The sequence below is a fragment of the Nomia melanderi genome, chromosome 4 (genome assembly GCF_051020985.1).
Source record: "Nomia melanderi isolate GNS246 chromosome 4, iyNomMela1, whole genome shotgun sequence".
Taxonomy (NCBI): Eukaryota; Metazoa; Arthropoda; class Insecta; order Hymenoptera; family Halictidae; genus Nomia; species Nomia melanderi.
This window is the reverse complement of record NC_135002.1, coordinates 10,421,188-10,445,847: the sequence shown is the minus strand read 5'-3', so window position 1 is coordinate 10,445,847 and position 24,660 is coordinate 10,421,188. Positions and strand designations below refer to the sequence as shown.

Below are 24,660 nucleotides of genomic sequence, written 5' to 3'. Positions count from 1 at the left end.
GTATAAACTTACTGTTTCGAAAGAATAATTATAAACTACAGATAATGTTTCTAAATCCCATACTTTAATTATGTCATCTCCTGTAGAAGCCATTAAGTTATTGTTTGCTTCCTCAAATTCAGGAGTGAAAGCAATACAAGTCACCCTGTTTTTGTGAGCATGTTGTATTATGGAATACTGTAATGCTTTTTCATTTTGATTAGATTTAACGACAACAATTGTATTTCTAGCACCCCATGCAACAGTTCCATTAAAAGAACAAGCTAGAATATTGCTTAAATACCAATTTGGTGAAGGGGGTAAAGTAGTTTCATTCATTTTACTATGCTGAAATTAAAATATAAGTTATTTTAAAGTACAGTACAAAATAAGTATTATTATATATTTATAGAATTTTAAGTTTAAGCGTATTTTACTCGTTAATTTAAAATGCTTTGTATAAAATAGTTATTTTGATCTTATAATATTTGAAATACAAATAATGTTATTGAATTATTTTCGATACCAGTATAACAGACATATGCAATCAAACCTATATCGAAATATATACTTCTTTATTGAAAGTACTTCTTAATGTCATTTTTTAAAAAGTCACCTCTTTTTTCCTTAATGCACCGTATAAGTTTACGGAATATTTTACAACAAAGTAATTTTTATTAATATGTATTTATTCATAAGAGTATTTACAATGTATATTGTATCACACGTTATACAAAGTTTCAAATGATAACGTTTACTAAACATATACAGCACGCAACTTTCCTCGTTCGAAAGTTTTGCTCTTTTTAAAACTTTTTTCGCAAGATAATTGAAATATCTGTTATTTAACAAGTATATTAATATGATTCCCCGAAGAAGAAGACAGTGGAAAACATCTTTGTATGCGTATAAAATTTTTTAAAACATAACCCCAAAATGTGACAGTGATATGTTTTTGAAAACAAATAATCTAAACCAAAGTGAGGAAATATATTCATAATCATTGATTTATTATTGTTTTTTAATAAACTAATTTTATTGAATTGTATAAAATTATTTGATAGTTACTTGCTAATGAATTTTATGTGATTATCTTATTAAGCTATAATGAAAAAATGCCGCCAAAATTTTGATTCTTTATTTTGTATTTAATATGTATTATTAATAATATATGTGGTACAGATAAGTATAAGTTACTGGAACAGAAATTAAAATAAATATTTCCAGTTTTGAATATTGAAAAATATCAAGAAAAGACACAATATATATTAACAAATTCAGATATTATAAAGTCCGTATGCATTTATAAATCGTACTGACGTCATAAAATTGACGTACGGTAAAGGGGAAATTTGCTATCTTTAATAAAAAAAGTAAATAAATGAATTGTTTAACACGATAGGATAGTAATGCGGGGAATAATGAATCACGTCAGTGACTAATTATAGGGTATAAATTATGCATATAAAGTTAGTGCTATCTGTATTTCAGACAGTACTTCATCATCATTGATAGACATTGGATTAATAGTATTGACACATAACCACAATAGTTAAGAACAATTATAATTACTGGACAACAGTTACATTTGTAACAAATTAAATTACATAAAGTTTATACTGCTTATTGTCACATTGTCTTTTCGGGTTTGTGTTGTGAAAAATAAAAATGTTCAAAATGACGGGGTTAATCGTCGTACTTTTATGCTCATGCATCGTTTCTACTATTGCCGAGGAACTTAACACAACATCGTCTGATTTTGATAATATGATTCCATCAAGTTCTAGATCGAATGATAATCTTAACACGGTAAGTAGAATTTCTTAAACTATTATTTTTCTTTTAAAATTGCCGCTTCTGTTACGAAACAAGTATTTGGTATTTTGAAAAGCAATAGAGGGCCTTAAAGTATTTTAGATGGATATTTGAATTGTGTTATTGTGTAACTATTTAAAAATAATAATATTTGTACGCGATTAATTTTTCAATGTCATAAATGAGATTATATTTTAAATAAATAAAAAAAGATCAGCGTACAGTCATTAATACGTAATTAAATGGCGAATAATTACTACTTTAAGCTTCCTAGTGTATATGTAATAATTTAATTTCATGCAAATCTGACAAAAATTAAAATTTGCTTCCACGCAGAGTATGCGTGTATAGACATTTTTATTTCTGCAAATTAATCTGCAAGAAGCAGAATACAAGAAATATTTGCTAATTAAAAAATATAAAAAATGTACCAAAATTTGTTAAAACATATACATATTTCATTATTTAATTGAATTGAATTTTTAATGTATTATGTTATTCCTTTTCTTCCTTTTAAATTACATTTTACTTATTAAATATTTTGCGATTTAATCGAGTAATATATTTACAACTCTAATATAATTAATTTAAATCAAACGTTGCGTACTCAATAACAGAAAATAAATATTTTCCAAATGCTGTAAACGACAAACCCAATACTTTGTATTTGTATATATGTAGACGTATAATATAAAACGGCTATTATCATATTTCTTTTTGATTAGATATCTATAATGACCTATGACTTAACTTACACAGTTAATCTCAACGAAATGAAAAAATTACTGTCTCATAAAGAAAAATTAGACATGAAATCAAATATTAATTTGTGGGATGTATATTCAAATAAATATAAATGGCAGTATTTATCGTAATATATTTTTACGATTCATAAATGATAATTATTATTGACGTTGTCATTCCTAAGGTATCATTTTATGACACCTTATTGCATTTTTCAGTTGGAAATGATAACGGAGGAAGGATATCCAGCTGAAGCTCATACTGTGGAAACGGAAGACGGCTACCTCTTAACAATGCATCGAATCCGTGGGAATCCCGGATCACCTGCGATTTTCTTGCAACATGGTGTACTTGGTAGTTCCGCTGATTGGGTTATTCTTGGAAAAGGAAAAGCTCTCGGTATAAACATTTATTTGTTTATGAATTGCAGAAGAATTTAAGTTGCTGAGCGTTGAATTATTCATATACTTTGATAAAAAGAAATACTAACGAGATAAGTACAATCGGGCATTACCTAGATTCACTTCAAGTAGCATACGCAGTTGTTTGAAATTTATGAACGGCAATGAGCTCGTGCGTTATAATCAAACTTGCAGTGAAGAATAAACAATAAACAATTTTCGCGATTCATATGTAATATATATGTAAATGGTAATATCAACAATGTAATATGGAAATAGTAATATGTAAATTATTATTTTTCTATTACGAAAAGAATTGTAAATTAAAGGTTTGCGATGATCACTCTTTGAAACGAATTGACGGTTCTTATTGCAAATTATTTGAAATAGTTTTGAATGTTCAAAATTATATAGAATTGATTTTCTTTTATTTTCGTTTTCAATCTAAAGCAAAGAAAGTTGTTCAGACTATTTGATAGTGAAGCATCATAAATGACCTAAAACAAAGTATTTCTTCCGAAGGAAATTATTCCGAATGGTGCGAATAAACATCATTAATGTTGTACAAAACTTTATTGGTTTAATTTATAGACTAATATTTGGAATGACGTACATATTATTATATATTGACGTCTAAGACAAATCTTGTATTTTCTAAGTGTTCCTTATCCATTTCGTTGAAAGCTGTACAGTTAAAAAGCGTGAGATCCTATTAATACTCTGTCCCGTATGTTTAATAATTTAAGATTGTTAGCATATTATTTCGTTATTTTCTTTTGTAGCTTATCTATTAGCTGACCAAGGTTACGATGTCTGGCTTGGTAATTTCCGTGGAAATACTTATTCAAGGGCGCATATTAGTTTGACTACTCTCGACCCTAAGTTTTGGGACTTCAGGTATTCTTAGTAAATGATCGTTGTTGCGATTGAAAGATTTCGATAAACGGATGATCGAACGACAATAGGAAAATATTATGTTGTAATAATACGTGTGGACTTTTAACGTGAAACTTTTATCGCTTCTCATGCGACTCACGCGAAGCGCAAGACGAAAACGTTTCGTCAGTCTTTAAAAAAAAAATAAACCGATCAGAAAAAGAATTGAAGAGACAAACTGAATAATTCAGTTTATGGTTTAATGTGGTTTTCATTCTTGCTTCACACTTGAATATTGCAAAATGAACGCAAGTTTTTGGATTCAAACATTGTCGTCCGATTAATCTTCTTATCTTCTGTTTAATTTTGATAATCCAGGTTCCATCATGTTTTTTTTTTAATTGTCCCTACAGCTGGCATGAATCAGGCATTTACGATTTACCAGCGATGATCAAACATGTAGCACAATACAAACAACAGAATCTGAGAGCGTACATCGGTTTCTCTATGGGGACAACATGTTTCTATGTGATGGCTACCGAGCGGCCGGAAGTGACAAAGTATCTGCAGTCCGTGTATAATTTGGCCCCAGTGGTCTACATGAAGCATGTGGAAAGCCCTTTGAAATACTTTGCACCAATAGCAACAAATTTTAAGGTAATACGTTCGACGGATTCTCGTCGTGTCTTTTGCATCTTGTTCTTCAGATATACGATTTGAAACAATTTATCTGTTTTCCTTTCAAAAATCAGACGATTTTCTCTCTGCTCGGAGAAACCGAATTCCTGCCACAGAGTAAAGTTATTAAATTTCTGGCAAAAACTATGTGCGACGTTTTTTCTTGGCAAAACAAGATTTGCGCCAACATGATGTTCATTATTGCTGGATTCGACGCGGACCAATTTGATTATGTAATTATTTTATAAAGCCATTTATTGCGCGATACATTGTATGCGAGTATTGCGTGTTACGGTGTTTTATTTAAATTTCAGTCGTTGTTGCCCACGATTTTGAACCATACGCCAGCGGGTACCTCAACTAAGACTATGATCCATTACGCCCAAGAAATTAAATCCGGATACTTCAGGCAATTTGATTATGGCCCATTACGAAATGTACTTTATTATAAAAGCACTTCACCACCTAATTATGACTTGTCGAAGATTACGGTACCAATTGTAATGTTCTGTGGTAGTAATGATTGGTTGTCTGCTCCTGAGGTATGTATAGAATAGAATTTTATAGATTTATGAGTATATATATATGATATAGTACTGACGATGTTTTTTTTGCAGGATGTAGCGCGTTTAGTGCATGAGTTACCGCAACAGGCAATGGTCTACAAAGTGCCATATAAGAAGTTCAACCACATAGATTTTTTGTGGGCCAATAATGCTCCACAATTAGTTTATAAAAAAATACTTGTTCTGTTGAGCCGTGGTGTATGATAAACGCTTATATATAATACATAAGAAGTTATAGCATTGCCATAATAGATGGAATAAGTAAGAAGACAAACATGTCGCCGAAGTTCCTTCGTTTCTTCGTTTTATGATCTATTTAGTTTTTATAATTTTTATAATTTACATAATTAATGATTGAAAATTATAATTGAAGCAAAGAAATATTTACACAAATGTTTATTTGAGTTCATTAAGAATATTCGGTTGTTATGTTGTAGTATATCATTATTTATAATATTGCATTATATAATTTATATAAATAAACTGCGATATTACTCAACCAAATGCAAACTATTACGCTTAAATATGCAAAGTCCATTACAAAATTAATCCATAACGATCTTAATCAGGTGATAAAGTATTCATGATAATTGACAATAAACCGTATTATTATTATTTTACGTGCTGTTTTTGCAAAGCATTTGGCATGACGAATTTCGTAATTATGTCTTTACGATTGCTCATCTTTCTTCTGCGGTTTCCTCGCTTGACACAATATTCTTAGGTTTTAACTGAATGTCTCAATTAAAAGAATAGTATAACTACGTAGTTGGTTCTTTTTAGTTCATAATATATAATATTATTAACGTAAATTCTGGCATGTAACCGTTACACGTATTTAAATAAAATAATTCGAATCTCGAATCACATTGAACAGTCAATAATTCATTACTAAAGTCCCCGTAAAGATGAATACAAAACATTGGCACAGTCGAAAACAATGCGCAATATTTCATACGGTAACCGATTTTCATTCCGAATCAAGATCACTTTCATCAATCCAAGAACAAAAAAGGAAAAGAAAATGGCGTTCAAGCTACGAAGGATCACGCCCGAAAATCGAAACCCGTGCCGATCTCTTATTCTCCGAGCAGGATATCTCTCGAACGTGCGAATGACGGAGCTCGTGAATAATCTGCTCGGTTGATCGATTCGGTGGTGCATCCTGAATATTAACCCAACTTAGGCGTTTGTCGTTCAACGGGCGTTACGTAAAATGTATTGATGTCATAATCCCACGGATTGGCCTACAAAGCCATGGCCTACTTGGTTAAATTTCAGCCACAAATTTCTATTCCAGACGACAAAATATCGATGTAACGAATAATAAAGCAATTTTGCAATGATCCGCCGCCCCTGTTTCTTTCTCGATCAGACATCCCGATAAACAAGATCGTGTCGTCGCACTGTCGAAACCGACGGGAAACGTCCGCTCGTTTTCGTATTCCGTGTAGAAGGGACCCTTAAAAACACCCATCCGAGGTGTGGTGTCGTTTCTGTTCAAGGTGTCCCTAGAATTCTTTTATCAGCCGGCCGGCGATGGGCTCCGTCGGCGATTGTGCAATGGAAAAATACCGATGGGCACGCGAACGGTCCCTCGGGGATAGCTTCAAGGATCAACTTAACATACGAGCTTTGGATTTTGTTACGTCGTCTGTACTAGATCCTCGTTGCATCACCGGCGCGGCACAGGAAGACGGAACGGACGCGTTTCCCGCGAACGGTAGCAAACTCTTCGAATTCCCCCCTCGGTTGGCGCGCATATGCCTGTAACTGAGGGTTGTTCAGGAGATGATCCCTGTAAGGAAAGCGGATTTAATTAATTAGCTTTTACAATAAACATAGCGAGAGACCGCTTCCATTTTGCCTCTACGCTGTTTCGGAGCTCTTCTCGTGAACAACACACAGTACGTGTGTTCCGTTTTTCTGACGAAATAGGAGGAAAATTTTCATAGCACGGGAGAAAGGGGCAAGGTCGCTCGGCCGGCGCGACCAGATTTCCCAGGTTAGAAACCATAAAACTCTTCGGAAGCAATTCGACACTTCTCACCAGAAACGTCTGCGTCCAGTCGGTTGCGGCACCGACAGGACGCGCAGTGGCCACCGATCACGTACTAATTCGCTGCACAACAAAGGAGGCATATTAACGCGCTCGTATGCACCGTCCGTGTGCACCGCCGGTGGCGGCCTTTCCTGCACTTTAATATGGTTATCATACGGAGTACCGTTCGTAATTATTCGAACGGTAGTGAATTTTAATTCGACCGCGTGATTATTATTTGAGTCAGCGACTGAGCGAAGACACATGTCGCGCTTAATAGGACACGGATGGGAATTTATGGACAGCGTTCATTTGAATAATCGTGGAACGGGATAACGAGCGAGAGAAAAAGGATTTCGTGGAATGTGGCTTAATTTAGTTCGAGTACAGATCGATAGGCGAGGCTGTATGGTTTTCACATGAGTCACCGCTCGAAGGACAATGTTGTTTGCTGGAGTACAGAGAAAGGTGGTAGTTATTTGGGAAAGCCTCATCAACGATGACCTTGAAATATGTTATCTGGGAGCTGATCCTAGACAACTTTTACCTGTACGTGTTATCGCAGCTAGGGCTTGGTTTCTGTGGTGTGAGCAGGAATATTTTTAATCCTACGCGTGTAATGTTATGCAAATTTTGTAGGTGTTAATTACACTTCTGTTAAATTGGCGTTAAGATTGTAGTAGAATAAATAAGACAATAACTGTAGCTTATAATCATGAAATCTAATAGTAACCGATTGATGGCTGTTTTACGGCCACCGGGTTGAGTAATCTATAACCCAAACGTTTCCTATTAATTGTAAGTACGATGAATAAGATTGAATTCTTGTTTATGCTCGTATCTCCAAAACTGACAATAATTAGTTTGAGAATCGTGTTAGAATGCACTGCAACAGCATGTGTTCTCTTTTCCTGCGACAAAAACGTTTCCAACGTAAGATTTATGAGAATGAATCCACGGATTTATCTTTTTGCACGAAAGTACCGAGGAGACATTCGATCCAGCGAGTCATCAGACGTCAACTGTTTGCAAATCAATTTAATAATACCTTTCTGGTTTAAATAGAAAACTAAGTATCTCAACGAGGTGGCAATAATAAAAATGATAAAATGAATGTATGTACCATAATACAACTAAGAAACTATATCTGTCTACTGACAATTAAAACGTGTTCTATTCGTTTACAAACAAATCACACAACTTTCGATTTCAAGGCACAAACAGAAAATCCTAAAATGTTTTATATAGTTATATATAATATTTCTACAGTTTTATATAGCTTTATACAGTTTTCTATAGTATTTCTATACTTTTTTCTATAATTTCTATAGTTTCTATGTTTTCTACACTCTCATATATTTTCACATAAAATTCCTATAATTTTATACAATGTTGCATTGCTCCTTAAAAAAGCTCAACTCTAAAAAGAATTCGAAACCAATCGAACGAAAAGACAAACTCGGTTCTACCGAGTCAACCATTTCTCGAGAAAGCAGAAATTAATCGTAAACGTTCAGTCTCCAGCAGTGTACCTTATCGTTCCATCAAGAGGTAGCTAACAGCGGGAGCGCGCGCGGGTGTCAAGTTTTCGTGGAGGACCCGGGCCCCAACCGGAGCAGGGTGCGAACACGATTTTTCACGCACCCATCCTCGGGACGATCAAGTCACGAGACACGCACGTGCGTGCGTGGAGGTTCGTTCGTTGGTTGCCTCGCGCGCGGATCTGCTGTTTGGAGAGACGAGGCGAGTCGAAGCGAGGCGAAGTGAGGCGAGGCGAGGCTAGTAATACAGAAAAGCCATGGGCAGAAGGAACAAAAGGAGCAGAAGGAGAACAGGAGGAACAGAAGCGAGGCTCGCCGCGAAGGTAGAACGCGCCGCGTGTACCGTGCACTTGGTGTACCGTGTATTGAGAGACAGAGAAAACAACGGTCACGACGGGCTCGAACTCGAGAAGTTGAGTCGGCGAACCGAACCGCTCACCGATTCCAAAGTCCGCCGGTAGGCTCAGTTGTCTCCGAACCCCCGAACAGTTCGGATGTAGCTGAACCTCGCTTTTTCAGTTTTCATTTCGGCTCTTCGCTTTTTCTCCTCCCCAACCGTCCCACCCAGCCGGCCCGTACCCCCCCGCGCTCGTCAACGAACGGAATAATCGCCGCTGCGTCGACGTTCTGTGCCCGGGTCCCGTCGTTTCTCTCGCGACGACGGTTCGTGCTCCTCGTGTCGATTGTTTCCTCCCGATGTGCATCGGCGCCAGGCACGATCCTCCTCGGTGAGTCCGCCAAACGCAGAAGGAGCAACGAGCGGAGGATAGGAAAAATCAGCGTTGTCGGGACACGATCGCGCCTCGAGAGTGGGTTTTTTTTCTCGTTCGCCGAGCCGGACCGAGGGATTTTCGGATTCGAGGGAAACCAGCCGCGGATTCGTTGCTCCCGTTTGTCGAGAACCGATCGCGACACCGCGCGCGCGCGATACCAGTTGGAGTACTCGCGCGTCCCGGAGAGGACCACTGAAAGGTGTCGGCCGAGGAATTAGAAGACACCACAAGAGGAGAACGACGAGGAAGATCGTTCGCCGCGCGGCTGGAAGAGGATCGCATCGTTAAAACGTAAGTGTCCACCGATCGAACGGGACCCCGTCGTTTCGGAGCGGTTTCCGAGTCCGCCGAAATTCGAGGCAGCTCGGTGAACGCTCGGTTTTTCCATTGGCTCACGCCCGGACGTATGTATATCGGCGCTAGCCCCGCGTAATGAAGCCGCATATGCACAGTTACTTAATATTTATCACTGTCGACCTCATTCATTTCGAGCCGTCGGGTATCGGCGTTCGAGCGGAGCCGATGTGGAAAACGTCGTCGCCGCCGCCGCGAGAAATCGGGGATACACAGAAAACGGCGGCGGCAACAGGTTGTCGAGCTCGCGACACGAAATTGTGACGTGTGTCGGTGAAACGAAAATTAACTGTAAGAGATATCGTCGCGGATCGTGCACTAGTCGAAGACCAGAATTCGAATATGTCTTGCGCTCTGCTTCCGTTTGTATTTTCGTTTGGTAGTTTCTTTTCCGATTCTGCTAATTAGCGCGTTTACTGTTGTGACGGTCACCGATAACCGACGCTTCTGAATCGATAGAAAAGAATTATAACACGTAAGATAACCGATGTTGAATAGAAATGCGTAACGATTGCGATGTCGAATAATTAATAACTGTTCCTGTTTACCTTTCCTACGAAAGAATAAGCGTTTACGAATAACTGTTTACGAAAATCTCAAATGAAACGTTTGAGATTTGCGCGGCAGTTTACGCGTTAATCTGCAAATCTTCTTTTGCGGAACGTAATTTTCGCGCTGAACGTTCAAACGAAGTCGTAACTTCCTGCGCATGTTTTTGGCGCGGACAGCCAGCTTCCGCGGAACGTCTTGGCATTTACGTTTAACGGTTAACCAGACGGAATATTCTTTAGTGAAAGTGATAATGATAGATGTCGAGAGATCGTCGAACATAACGGCGTTATTGACGAAAATTTCCATTCGTCTTAACCGAACGGCGCCTTCGTAACCTACTGAAATCGGCGCAAAGTTTGCGAGGGAGCATCATAATTCATTGTCCTCGCGCGGTCGTACAATCAAGATAGAGCATCAAATTATGTGCATAAGCCACTTGCAAACGGTACGCATCATGTCGCTTAAGAATTTATTGTTTCTGCTGAAATCGCGGTACAGGTTGGCACACGATTACAATGTTAGCACGATCATCACTAGAGAAGTGCAAAGATTCAATTAACCATTCGATTATCACAGATAATTGGCCAATTCGTCACGACAAGTGGGAGGCGCGAGAGACGAAGAGTTTAGAAAGGAAAATTCCAAATAATGAAAACAAGTGTACTCGCGTGACTAATCATATCGATGTTGGCCAAAGTGATTAACTCTGTCTAATGAAAAGTGGAAAATGCCGATCATATTGCGTACATGGAGAATCAATTAAGCAGTGTAGCGCTGAAGTTCGAGACCATTAAAGAAGTGGAATTAATCGCTCTGACCTGCATACGAGGCGTACCGTTTCCAAAGAACAATGCGTGAACAATGGTTTATCGCGAAGTACATACCAGTGCACGCGCCAGGTCCTCCGTCGAGGATCACCGAATTCGAGACGCGGGTAACGGTAATTCAATCGCAAACTGACGTGTCCCACTCGCGGACAACCAGCGAGTTTGCGTTGAATTTTACGATCGCCTATTCGGTTCGGTTCGGTTCGGTTTGGCGACCCGATAGCGGGAAGTCGAAGGCAACGTAGCAGTCGTTCGTTGTTCGCCGCCGTCCGTCGCCGCCACAGCGCGAATATTCGAGAAGTTGCAGTACGGTGATAAGGAATCAGCTGCGGGGGCTATTTTGCGTAAACGACACACGCGAGCATACCGGAATCGTTTTGTAACGTGACAGCGGGCCGTGATCCCGCGGAGGAACGGGCCGCGATCCTTCACGTTCTTAGCCGCGAAGAATTTCGCTTGATCGCGACGAAAATCGGATCTTACAGCGTTCTGGATCGTCGCAAGGAATTTCTTTCGATAGCGACGAAAATCGTATTGTTGAGGGTTCGGAATTGTTGCTGGGAATTTTGCTCGATCGCGAAGGGAACAGAATCGTTGGAACTTTTGGATTCTTGCTAGGAATTCTACTCATATGTGATGGAAGCTGAATCGTTGGAAGTTTTGGATTGTTGCTAGGAATTGTGATCGTTCGCGATGGAAATTGAATTATCGGAAATTTTAGATTGTTGCTAGGAATTTTACTCGTTTCTGATGTAAACTGAATTATTAGAAATTTTTGATTACGGCAAGAATTCCATTGCATCGCGACGTCGCGGAATTCTTCTTGATCGCGACGAGAGCCTCATCATCTGCGCATAAAAATACAATTCACACGAATCGCGTAATCGATTGTGAAAAAATTGGGAACACGCTAATGTGTCCGACAATAACATTCTACAGGTGGTTTCCGACTCTAAATGGCTCAGTTTTTGCGGCAGGAAATGCAGTTACGGGCTCTGGGGCAAAAAATTTTTATGTACGAAGCTAAATATGCTTCGTGTTCCCGTGTTACGTCACTGAAAAAATAGCAACAGAGAAGTGTAAGGTGCCTACATACAAATTAATAATTACAAAACTGAATCTCAACGCATTTGCAGCTGATAATCGCCAAGCAATGATGAAATGAAATTAAAATCGACTTAGCTTTCGATGAGAAGGGAACTCCGGCGTTTAACCACTTAGCTCTTGCAACCTCTTTGAAATGTACCTTATTCGTATGAGTACGTGTTCATATCAACAAACAATTTTTTCAAAAATTTTCATTCGAGTAATATGTACCTATAAAATTGATTGTCTCGAAAATCAATATTCCTTGAACCAGTTAGCTGTTTTTGGACGAGTATACTCGTCATAACGCAGAACCTTGCCATTTCTTCGTGAGTATACTCGTCAGAAACAGCTAACTGGTTAAAAACACATTGATCTCACGAAGTGCACTGTAATCGGTACTTTGCACATTGGAAGTCTAAGAATGGGGCAACGACACGCATGTGCGGCCGAACAAAAGATTTTCAGAAAAATCGTCGCACGGATTGGTCGTACTCTCGTTCTTTATATAGTAAACACCGCATTGTGACCGATGATTGTCCGCGTTTCGCTCGGAGAAACCTCCCCCGCCGCGGTTCGGTTGCGTATAATTGCGCGTGTAACTGCTCCGAAATGACACACAATGCAGGAATGCAAACGAAACAGCGTTACAATCACGGCTCTCGATAGTCGGCGTATCGAGTTATCGTTAGGAAACGGATTTTCGTCCTCTCGACCGGTTCGAAGCGGCTGAAAATCGGCCGATCGGCGTCTTTATCGTCGGCCCCTAATTTTCCGCTCTGTTTAGAGTGTGTGATAGGAAACGACCGATAAAAGACGGTCGGAACGAGCACAAATTCGATGTCGCATGGTTTGATATCGGTCGACTCAAATCGATCGCGTTCGGCAGGTGGTCCGGCAACTTTTCGTTTGTTAATGATTATGGAATCGTTAACATCCGTACCGAGAAGCGTTCAGTCGTAGAAAAATTCCACGCAATCCATTGTTTGCGCAGCGGTAGTTTGAGCGAAGCAGGGAATCTAACGATAGCGAAAACAATGGCGCAGGTATTTAGCACTAGATTTATGGGACACGGTCAGTTTGGATGTTGAAGTTTACGAACATTGTCTGGCGAAAGTTTATGTCGATTTTGATTGATGCGACTATGAGAATAGTAATTCTTTATTTTTTAAACTGTAATTTTCGAAATTCAAACAAATGAACAGCTATTTCTCTAGAAATTATAGGATAGACCGAGGCGAATCGAATCGACATAAAATTATTTTGCAGTATTACATTCTTCATTTCTTATTTCTTATTTTCTATTAGCAAACGCAAGATTTAATGATTCTTTTTTACTTTTTATTAGTACAGTGATACCTCGTTTTACGAACTTTTCGACACACGAACTTTTTTCATACTCTATTTTGACCTTTAGATACGAACTTAGTTTCGAGAAACGATGATGCTTTTATAATCCCGAGTCATAATATAATGGACGACTGGATTTTGAGATACGAACTTCGGATTGGAACAAATTAAGTTCCCAAGTCGAGGTATCACTGTATAACGTTTTAGTATTTTTGTTCCTTTATCATCGAAGGAAAGACGATACGATTCGTATCGGTTCTATTTACAATAAAATGTACAAGAAACGTTCGTAAATCGAACATTAATTCTGTTACTGGCGAAACGTATTTGATTCCTTCGGATTACTCATCGCAACGACAAGACGTGCGGTCAAGCAAACGGTCGTCGAACACGGCCAGACGCTTCGGAAAGGTTTCCATCTTTGTGCAGAACGATGTTTCTCAATGGGATCGTGCCCGTTACTAAAACTGGTGATCTCGTAAAGATGCTGATGCCGATCAACCTTCGGAGGACGATTTAAAACGGGAGAGACGCGCGTTGGACTAGATCGCGTGGCACCTGCCTATTAGATTGCGGCATTTCGCGCGTTCGGCGTTCGCAACACTCGCGAATTCGCCGGGCACGAGGAGACATTCAGGTTCGCGAACATTAACCTGTTAACTGTAGAATTTAGTTTGAAGAATCTCTCGTTTTGCGCGCAATAAAATGAAAAAATGATATATGTAATCATCAAACGCGAATGCATCTAGGGTATATTTTAGTGAAAAACCAAAGCAAAACAAAGAAAAATTACGTTAAGTTTATATGAAAAAATAAAGAATTCATCGTTGAAAGACTTAGTATCATTTCAAGTTTTAAGATGACGTGTATACTCGTCAAACGCAGTTGACTGATTAACACTAAACGTACCGACACTTTGTACATACCTATTTCTAAGGTAACGAGATGAATTCTGATTGCAAAATAAAGGTAAACAAGTTAGAGAAGAAAAACTAATTCATCGGACAATATAAGAACTGATATAAAGTTAAACGGGCAATAGAAAGCCCGGAATTTTCAATCGAATTTTAAAACCGGACATTTGACCGGTCGCGGTACGTTTAGTGTTAACGACTGGTTCACTGGATTTACGGGTTAATACGTGAACGTGCGGGCGAAATATTTTCGTCGAGATTTAACGCGGTAACTGACACTAACTTATTCTTTCATAGTGAAAACAAATAAATAGGAACGATTGTTAATTATTTAGATTCATAATACTTATCTCAAACTATTATCTAATTAATAACGGTATTAAATATTTTTATTCAAACGCACACGTTTTTGAACCTTCGTTTTTATAAAATAGCATTGAGAAGTTTGTAACTATACAACAGTTTCTGATGTTCGTTGTATTCGTGTATACTCGATAATAAATATTTCTCGAATGTTCATTTTAAATGGAGTGTAAGAAAAATGCTTATTACCATAATTTTTTCTAGTGATATACATTGGTCTAATTTCCAGAATTATAATTAAGTACATTGCTTCCAGAAATCGATCGTTTTCATTTATCTTTGAAACATTAGCCTCGTGGGGGGAGTGTAATGTATGCTACAACGGCGTGATAAAATGACAAGCTTCGCGAAACTACGTTTTCCTCGAACGTGTCCTAGGACTCGCAACCGGAAGTCAACACACACTGACGGTAAAGTCTAATCAGCCACTGTTTGTGTGAATTAATCGAATATTCACATGATTACCGGTCTTTGTAACAGCGCTCATTCATTCAGCGGCATTGTGTATACTGGCGGGACTCGCGTTCACGTTGACAGGATAACATAGTTTTTTTTCCCGCGAAAAACTGGCGAACATTAATGGAGAGCCGAAGCGAGACCTACTTATTTACAGATGCATTCGAAGTGCAAGGAAACATGATGTCATTCCACTTAGAAGTATCCTTGCTTTTTAAAGAGAAAAGTCTAAAATCAATAATCGTGGGATCATTTGTACTACATTGTTTACACTAACCACATTACATTTATCAACTAACAACCGCTTTCCCACGATAACGACAATCTAATCTTCCACCCAAAAATTTACTTCTCAACAAAATTGGAATAGTAGCCGTTTAATATACAAAATTCAACATTAATGCGTAGTTTCATTGTACTTTGTATTTCATTGTATTGTTTCTAGAAAGCTAGGTGTTCGTTCATACAAATCTTGGAAAATAGAGCTTGAACGACGGTTTATTGGGACACCTATTCGCGTTAATCAAAATCGACATAAACTTTCACTAAACAACGCTCATAAAACCCAGTATACGTCAAACTGACGTATCAAGTCGAGGTTCCGTATATCTACTGTTAACGTTTATGCTTTCATCGCAATGACAAATCTCATTTTAACAAATTCGCTGTCAGCACAAAAAATGCGATTTTATTAGCATTCTCAATTCATTTTGTTTTGTATTAATGCTAAAACTACCGCACTCGTCAAAATAACGGGCCTCAGTATTTTTATTCCGCAATTATTAATACCTAAAAAATGTTAAATATCCGAAATGATCTTCAAAATAAATAGCTTCATTTGAATACTACAACGAATATACGAAGAAACCGAAAAAAGATATATTGTTTCAGTTTTTATATGGATTACATATTAATCATATTAATCCTTTGAGCGCTATGAACGCATATACGCATCCGGTGAAAGTCATCACGGTAGACTATGCACGCATATGCGTTTTTCAATCTTTTTAAGCTCACATGTACTGCGGTGAAAATTACAAGTGCACGTGATTAATAAATACAAGCGTTTCTTAGCATTATTCAATTTGTCGAGATCGAGGAATTACAATTTAATTGCAACTTAATTAATTGTAGGAATTAACGTAATTTATCGACCTTTAGATGAGCAAAAAAATATTCCGTCCACGCGGAACGTTCCGGCTGGAATTATTTAGCACTCAAAGGGTTAAATTCTAGAGATGCATTTAAAATGCAACGAAGATACTCGTGTTGGCAATCCTAAACAATTTTATAACCACTAATATATTCGTTATTGGCAGCGAACGGGTTAATCGCTGATGAAATATTAAGCTGGGTCATTCGTTCCTCGTAAAAACCGATTCCACGCCGTTGCTAATTGTGTAAGGCCCAGCTGGCGGCGCGCTCCGATTTCTTCCTCGTTCCGAATCGTACTTTTTACTCTGTTGCTACCTGGCGATTTCGTTTCCCGGTCCGTGGCCGAAGAGCGACCCGGCACGCCGGCTAATCAGTGTTTACATCGGTGCCTTCACCTCGCGCCTCGTTGCACGATCGAAGACCTCGGAATGAAATCGGCGCCGGTAGTGTAGCCGGTAAAAATAAAGCGCGGCGCGGATCGTTTAAGCAGATTTACGAGCAGTAACATAAAAACTTGTTTTACATGCGTTCCCCGGGAACATCGAGCGTGCAGCCATTCAACCTATTGTGCTTCATTTGCGATAGATTCTCGATGACGACGCCCGTAATTAGCCTAGAAAGCCAGCGGTCTTCGGGGAGAAGCAATGATAGAAGAACGTGTAGAGTCTTCTTGAGATGTTTGGAGACGGGGTTAGAAAGAAAACGTTTGGATCGAAGTTGTACGATGTATCAATGGTCAGAGCGGCGAAAATTGATTGTTTAAACGTAGAATTTAAGATGGAGTAGAAGACAAGCGGTTAGGCATCGACTGTTTGATAAGTAAATAGAGTATCGGTTGTGAAATGAAATGATTTTCCGTTTCGAGTTGAGTTTTCAGTTAAGTCCTACGAAACAATAAAACACCGCTTTATATTCTTGTATATTCTTTTAAGATTAAGAAAGGTTCACAGGGAAAGATGTATGAAATTATATTCGAAAGTTTGTTGAGTCTACATTCCTTTTTGGAACGTCGATCGTTGGCCAACATTTATATAACATTTGTTCTTTAAAATAATTCTGGCCAGAAGACATACCGTTGGAGCCTTGCTATTTAGAGACATTTCTGGGCAAAGCTTTAAATCTTAATGCATAACTCTCAGACTCTTCACTGCCAGTGCCATTTTCTAAATGAACGAGTACACACGATCGGTAAGGCTAGATTACCATTTAAAGATAACGATCTTTACACACACTATTCGCTTGAACTCGAAGAAAATGCCATCGGGGTTCTTGCAATGGCGTCGGGTACAATGACGCGCTGCTTATCCGCAGGATTAACGCGTTGCACGAAAATGCACACGAATCGTCAGCCGCGATACCGGGGGTTCATTCATCGAACCATATTGCACGAATTGGAATCGTCTAAGAGCGGTTGTTTACGTTGAAACCTGTTGTGGTTTCTGCGAGATTTTGCAATCGTGCTTTCGTCGAAAGATGATCGCCGCATTACGAGACTGTAACTCCAAGGCTGGACACAGTAAAGGCTGCATAGTAGACGGCACGCTTGCGCCTTGGAGCATTTCGTTGTGAAACGATTGAAGCATTTACGAGTCGATCGTTCCCGAAGACTTTCTAATCCGTCGCATATATACATACAGGGTGTCTTGCAAGGTGTGCCGCGCGCTGAGAGTGACAGATTTCTGAGCCGAAAATTAAGTGTACCGACGAGTAATCTAATCTTTTTTCTTTTTTTTTTTTGACACGATAAAGTGATGTGCACTGCTGATCAGAAGTTTGAAATCAGCACGTCGATTAAGATAGAGACTGTCTTTTTTTAAAATAATTTTTACTTGAGAATTGTTGCACGTAATAATGGAACATAGACGTATTTATATGTTGATATGTATTAGTTAAATATAAAAACTGATAGAAATTGGAAGATTCAATGTATGTAAATAATTTCTAACATGCATCAGACATGCAAGTGGTGCCAAACTTTTGATCAGCAGTGTATATTGGATACGAAGTATTTCAACGATAGTTCAACAGAAATGGAAATAAATTCTATACCGTTGTTAACATTCCGAGAAGGACAACGCGCGTCTTGCAGGAAGCATCATAGGAAGTGCGCGACGATCTCGAAACATTGTCACGTTCGCTGCGAAATGCTCGATTCAAACTGATCGAGCGTTTATTTAAATTGGGAGAATGCAGACATTAACACTAGAATCACCCAGAAATTAGAGTGACTTCTTTATAATGTCTTATAAAAAAAGCACATTTGCTTTAAAATGTCTCATAAGAGCATTACTTTGATTGCCAAGTAAATGCTTATCGATATTCCTATGCAGTTGAAACAGTTTTCTCGATAAACCAAAAACTAAAAAATCCAATTTGATCATAATGATCGCTCTTCTGTTCTTTGTGTCGCTAAGAAAATTAATGTTCAGGTTTACGTAAAAAATCAGCTGCAATGCTGGCGAAACGTTGGGAAAAAATTCCTAGTGGACACGGCTCTCACCCGAAAGCCAGAAATAAATGTAAAAAATCATGTTGTACAATTTTATCCAAACGGTTTCTTTCTAACGCCGTCTGGAAACATCTCAAGAAGACTCTACACGTTTTTCTTTCATTTCTAAAGTGGCAGTCAACGTTAAAATCTCTTTATCACTTACCATCGCACATTTCCCCGAATTTGCAAAGCGAGCGTTTGAAAACGTGTAAAACTTCGAGCACGCATCATCCCGACCTTGCGCGCAACGATAATGGCGGATAACGACGAATGTTATTGAAAGAGCAATTTTCTCAAAGGATATCGCACTTTGGGTGGGAAAAATGGCGGACAGTGCACGGTTGGCGCGATAATTCGAGGGCCGTTTCATGGCGATCATTCGCGTTTTCACTCGTTTGAATGAATCTATTTTTGGCTCACGGACCTAACGTGCGCGGAATATATGCGGCGGGACTCACCGCGTGAATTCAGCTACACGCAATAATAATCCTGTGATATCCTGCGCGCGCGCACGTTTATTTCGATGCGCCGATAAAGGCGTTCAACGGTGAAACGGGCGTTTCGCATATACTCTCAGGAATGCGACACGCGGAATGCCATTCAGATAAGACGATTTTCGCCGCGGACGTTCATTTAGGCGTTTACCTTACAGGGTAAAAGCCTTCAGCTCTCTGAATATTTTTTTCCTCGTGTTTCCTTTCTGTCTGCCTTTTTCCCCGTCGTTCCCTCTTTTCTTTCTTCCCTCCTCGCGCGAATCGACACTGCCAGGCGCGTTTTCGAAATCCGTGAGGATCCATCCGGTGATAAAGTCCCGCCTCGACGAAACGGCCGCCTCGAATTGCTAATTGTCGTGCGTCGCTTCCCCGGTATATTCAATATCCGCGAAATGAAAACGGCGCGCGGGGAATGTAATTGAATTTGAACGAGGCTCGAATGAGATTTTACAAATATTTTAAGCGTGTATTCGACGGGGATTAAACTCGCCGGTCGGCGATTTTTCATAGGGTCTTCCAATGGATTTCTTCGACGTGTTCACTTTCGCGGCGGGAGGACGTCCTCGTTAGATATTGGCGAAACGACATTCGGTTTAACGAAACGCTTTTTCGTTACTCAGTTATCTTTATAACATTTCATAACACTGGAGTAATAATGTGAATACTAGTGTTGGATACATTGATATTGGAGATTAAAGTGTAATACAAAGTTAGGAAACGTGTTCTTCAGGGTCTTTCGATTGATGCTTTACGCTTATTTTGTTTTTATAACTGATGTTATTGATATTGTCACCGACAGTATTGATATTCGAGGTTCTGTACGCACTTCGAATTTATCAGCGAAGACTACTAATATAAAGAGAAAGAATGGAACGGAGGTCGTTTTCGTCGCCGATCTTGACAATAGCATTGAACCGTCAAAAAGCCAATGAGACACGGATTTTCTTAATAGCAGTAACAATGAAGAGACAATGGGGTTGAGTCATAAGCAACTTCCGTCATAAAAATTGATGAATCTTGTAGACGCTAATTAAACAATGATTACTAAGATTAATAACGGTTGCGCAAGTGTAATGGACGAAACGACAGAAATTTAGAAATCGAGAATTATAGATGTTTCTGGCTCAACTCGATATTTTTCGTTTACTTACGAATCTCCTGAACGGGCTGCGTCTTCTTCGATACATCCCGGCACGCGCACTTATTGTTTGTATCTCTCTTAACCACTCGTAAATCACGATTACAACTTTTTACAATTAAAACTTGTCTCGTACGTCCGCGTGCAACGTTCCCCGCTGTTCTAAGAGTATTTTCGTTGTTCTTAGAAGAGCCGACTTCGGGCGTATTGTTTGAGCGCAACAATAACAGAAACACGGCAGAGGTTCTTGCATCATTCGGGTCACCTTTATACGTGTATTTACAATTGCGTGTACCGGTGACCACGTACCACTGAAAAACAAACGCGAAGATTTTTCAAAGCAGCGTGCCGTCAGAAGGCAAAACCGCTACTCTCGATGATATAACTTGGTTCCGGTGCCACTTTTCGTATTAACACTAGAACTAGCGAGCATTTAATACGATTATGTAATATGTAATTCTTATAAAAATTGTACTGAAACTACTCATTTCTAAAATCATTTGAAATATTTAAACACATATAAGATATCAATAATTCAAAAATGAAAAAACTAAAATCAATCATTTTGATAGGTGCGCTAGTTCTAGAGTTAACCTCTTCGAGTATACTAGCACATGGTATGTGTACATTTTACATATAGACTTTTCCCCAATAAACCAGTAGTCTTGTCCACTCTACGCACGAAAACTCGAAGCGTCCTTGCCTCTTCTTATTCGCAAAAAAAAAGGAAAGAAACAAACAAGCAAAACGAAAAAAAAAGGTGTAACCTTCGTTCTAGCAGAACCACAACCGACGGCTAGTAATTTCTTTCCAGCGACAGAAGAAATTGAGAGAAAAACGTAGATAGCCTTCGAAGAAGGAGGCTGCCGGGCGAGGCAAACTCGAAGTACGAAGTACATACTAATCTAACTGTACTTTGACCATTACGATTGACTCTTTTCTGGTATGGGGGGATTTTTCTCCTCTCCTCTCCTATCCTCTCCTCTCCTCCACCTCCTCCTTCTCCTACCTTCTTCTTTTCCGGCGGTGTCGGCTCGCGTGTATCTTGTCATTCCGTTTTTCCTTCATCTCGTTAGCCGTGCCCGATCACCGTCGCCGTGGCTCGCACAGGGTACCTCGAGCCTTGCCCGATGGGTATATCGGTGTTCCCCCCTAATTGCGCGTTAGTCATCGCAGGAAAAAAGCGCTGCTAACAATAAAATTGTCCGGTAATTACGGATCGCCTCAAAAATTGACGTTAATTGGTTCTCACGTGCGGATTGAAATCTCCATAACTCTTCTTTTTGCGATACGTGCGTCAGATCGCGGCAAGAAAGGCTCGGGATGCGAGTTATTTTAGGTTCTGTCGATACAACGGTTCGATTAGTCAGTTATCGGGCGTCGTTGAACGATTATTTTTGATGTTCTTGACGTTTTTGACGATCGCCGGGATGACAGATGTGAAGCACGCGAAAGCGGGTTGTCTTTCTGTGGATCCGTTGTGGAATATCACATTTGCATGATTAACGTGACGCGTTTAGGAAACGCGGTTACTCTTAAACGGAATGTGTGTATTGCATGTTTACGAGATTATTGAATTCGAATGAAATTTCGGCTGAGCCTGATTGATTTTAAGCAGCTGACGTTTTGGAAATGATAGAGTATGTTTACTTTCTCATCTGTTACGCAAGGAATATCGTGGAAGGTGCAAGCTTCACGTTTTGTAATGATTCCAGGTAGAATGCTGCATGTCTTCTTTCCGTTACAATATTATAGTAGTTCAAAGTATCAAAGTTCAAACATAATAATTTTATATATAATTTTATAATTACAATTTTAATTATAAAATTATATTTTGTCCATTTTCACCTCTGCATGAACACTGAAGGTGTTAATGGCTTCAAACAATTTTTTTCCATTTTCTTATTGCATATTCGAAATATCGAGAAAAGTTGGAAATTGCGTAAGCGACGGTTAGCTTCGTTTGCTGGAAAAGAAAGCCAAGTGGATAGGAAATGCGCGGGGAAATTTTGAATACCAGCCAAGCCATTTATCGAACCTTGACCCCGTCGGCGGTGCAAGTTCTCACTCCAATTAATTTCAAGTCTGCGCACGCTCGCTCGCCTGCCTATGTTTATTTCCTGGTTGATAACATTTTGTTACATCGGCTTCATACGTAATGCAATCGATGCCCGCGGAAAATCGTTCCCAGCGCCGTTATTAGCGCCGGCTGGTTTTCCAGACGACCGATAATCGCGAATAACGATTAGCTCCTTTTACTGCATTCTGGGAATGTATTTAAATGAGATTTTTATACGCATTCTTGGAATGAGAGAAAAAAAGCTTGCCAGTCGAGATAGTAAACTTGTCTACGGTGATTATCGAACGTGCTGCTGGTTTTCCCTGTTAGGCTCGTAGCCCGATCGTTGAGAAAAAATTGTCATTCTCGATTCGTAAAAAGGCGTAAACGCCTTTTTTCTACGTTTCGGATTGACGGAACGATTTTTTTGTATTCTGCTGCGTATATTGTATGTTGCAGCGTTTGATGGAAAGAGGACATTTACTTTGAGCTATTTCATTGCAATATAAAAGTTCGGGAACAATGAAGCTGACACACGTAATTTTTACGTGTTATTATGTACCACTAACCGAATTCTCATTTTCAAGCGTTATTTGATTATAATTGAATCAAAGAAATATTACATTTATAGACTTGATACTCGTCCTTTAAACATTTTATATCCGTTTGCCTAAGATCTGTTACATCTTGTATAGCAACTCAGTGAAATGGCCCACTTTGTTAAAACAACTATAGCATCATAAATGTGATTGACACCTAACAAAAAGGTCTCTGTGCAAGATTCAATGTAGCATCTAATTGAGAGCGGGCCATCTTAAAGCTAGAGCCATTTCACTTGGAACTACCCTGTTATAAACTGTATAGGCTAGGAATAATAACACTTGATAAATAACACTTAACGCTGAGCCTGCATTCATATACCTCCCCCCCCCCCCCCACACACACACCTGAAATCTATACAATATACACTTCAACTTTATTACCTCAGCCCCTCTACAAATTTTCACGAGTCATAACAGAACATAATACGTTGACATAAAAATCGATTTTTCAGTCCGAGCAAGGAATTGTGTCACTCGTCGCATGACTAACAAGCCAGTGAACGTGTCAACGGGTGAAAAAAAGATCAGAGTTTCCTGTTTCTTGTGCAAATTAGATCCGTTCTCGGGAACGTGATGCTTGTTGCGAATCTTTTGTTTTGTGTTTAACGTGAACACGCGACCGGCGACGGTGCAGCGTCCCGGCCGAAACAGAGAAAAAGAAAATGGCCAAAGGTTGCGTCGGGAATCGCGTTACGAAATAGCATTATCGACGACACGCTCGGAATCGACTGGTTCCACGCGCGGCGCCCGTCCATTTGTTTTCACGGGTAGAGGAGAAATAGTACAACGAGATTCGCGGTTAAAGCGGAGTTGAAGGTCGTTGGGGAACTGGTTAGGGTGGGTATTCTGTTCGCGGTACTACACTTCGGTGGCCGAATCGCATTCAAGTAAGTCAGGGTCACGCGAACCGTGTTTCTGTGTTACTAATATTCAAAAGCGGGAATGCGTTTACGTATATTTGCCACGTAGCCTGGCCGCTTAATTACGTATACGACACAGGTGGAACCTGCCAATTTTTCAGATCATCCGTAGCCACCTTCCATTCAGTCGACAGATTGAAACGGGATCGTACCTTCGTGGAATGAATTTTGTGAAAAAGATTTTGATCTGTTTTCAGGTGTTGGATTAGAGATAATCTAATAAAAAATCAAAAAACATGTGATGAAAAAATGGAAATAATCAAAATAAAAATAATAATAGTTATTTCTAATTATGATCATACTTAATAATAATTATAATTATTTTTATTTTTTCGTTGCATTTTGGTTTTCATTTTCTATTTTGTATCTTGTTTAACCTCCTGACATAAGAGGTTTGAACAATGTTGTTTAATACGTTATTTTAGACATCGGTGCCTCCGAGGAATTAAGAATTTATTTATTTTTTCGATTTTATTATTTTGTTT

The 24,660-nt window shown here is 39.0% G+C and overlaps 3 protein-coding genes across 10 annotated transcripts in view; 2 read left to right on the top strand and 1 right to left on the bottom strand.

Annotated features, from left to right (window-relative positions):
- Positions 1–24,660, bottom strand: part of rig (gem nuclear organelle associated protein rigor mortis) — a 40,721-nt gene that overhangs the window by 5,094 nt on the left and 10,967 nt on the right. Inside the window, exons 1-2 of one of the 7 annotated variants that reach the window (XM_031982592.2) lie at positions 20,608–20,910; positions 13–327 (exon numbers count right to left, since the gene is read on the bottom strand). In XM_031982592.2, coding sequence (XP_031838452.2) covers positions 13–327; positions 20,608–20,643 — 351 coding nt within the window. In that variant the 5' untranslated portion in view covers positions 20,644–20,910. Of the gene's footprint in view, positions 1–12; positions 328–416; positions 568–595; positions 812–1,047; positions 1,422–11,204; positions 11,344–20,607; positions 20,911–24,660 lie in introns of those variants that run through there. The other 6 variants (XM_031982594.2, XM_031982596.2, XM_031982591.2 and 3 more) reach the window with 6 other exon arrangements.
- LOC116429553 (lipase 3) lies at positions 518–5,926 on the top strand. 2 transcript variants are annotated; one of them, XM_031982615.2, is made up of 8 exons: positions 518–646; positions 1,471–1,788; positions 2,757–2,937; positions 3,722–3,836; positions 4,229–4,472; positions 4,568–4,726; positions 4,808–5,035; positions 5,111–5,926. In XM_031982615.2, the coding sequence occupies exons 2-8, from the start codon at positions 1,648–1,650 to the stop codon at positions 5,261–5,263; spliced, it is 1,221 nt and encodes a 406-aa protein (XP_031838475.1). In that variant the 5' UTR covers positions 518–646; positions 1,471–1,647; the 3' UTR covers positions 5,264–5,926. The 2 variants fall into 2 exon arrangements, with proteins under 2 accessions (XP_031838475.1, XP_031838473.1); XM_031982613.2 differs by lacking the exon at positions 518–646 and adding an exon at positions 809–959.
- LOC116429552 (UNC93-like protein) overlaps positions 8,810–24,660 on the top strand; it is a 60,029-nt gene continuing 44,178 nt past the window's right edge. The window contains exon 1 of the mRNA XM_031982612.2: positions 8,810–9,705. The gene's annotated coding sequence lies outside the window, so the exon portion shown is untranslated. The remainder of the gene's footprint in view (positions 9,706–24,660) is intronic.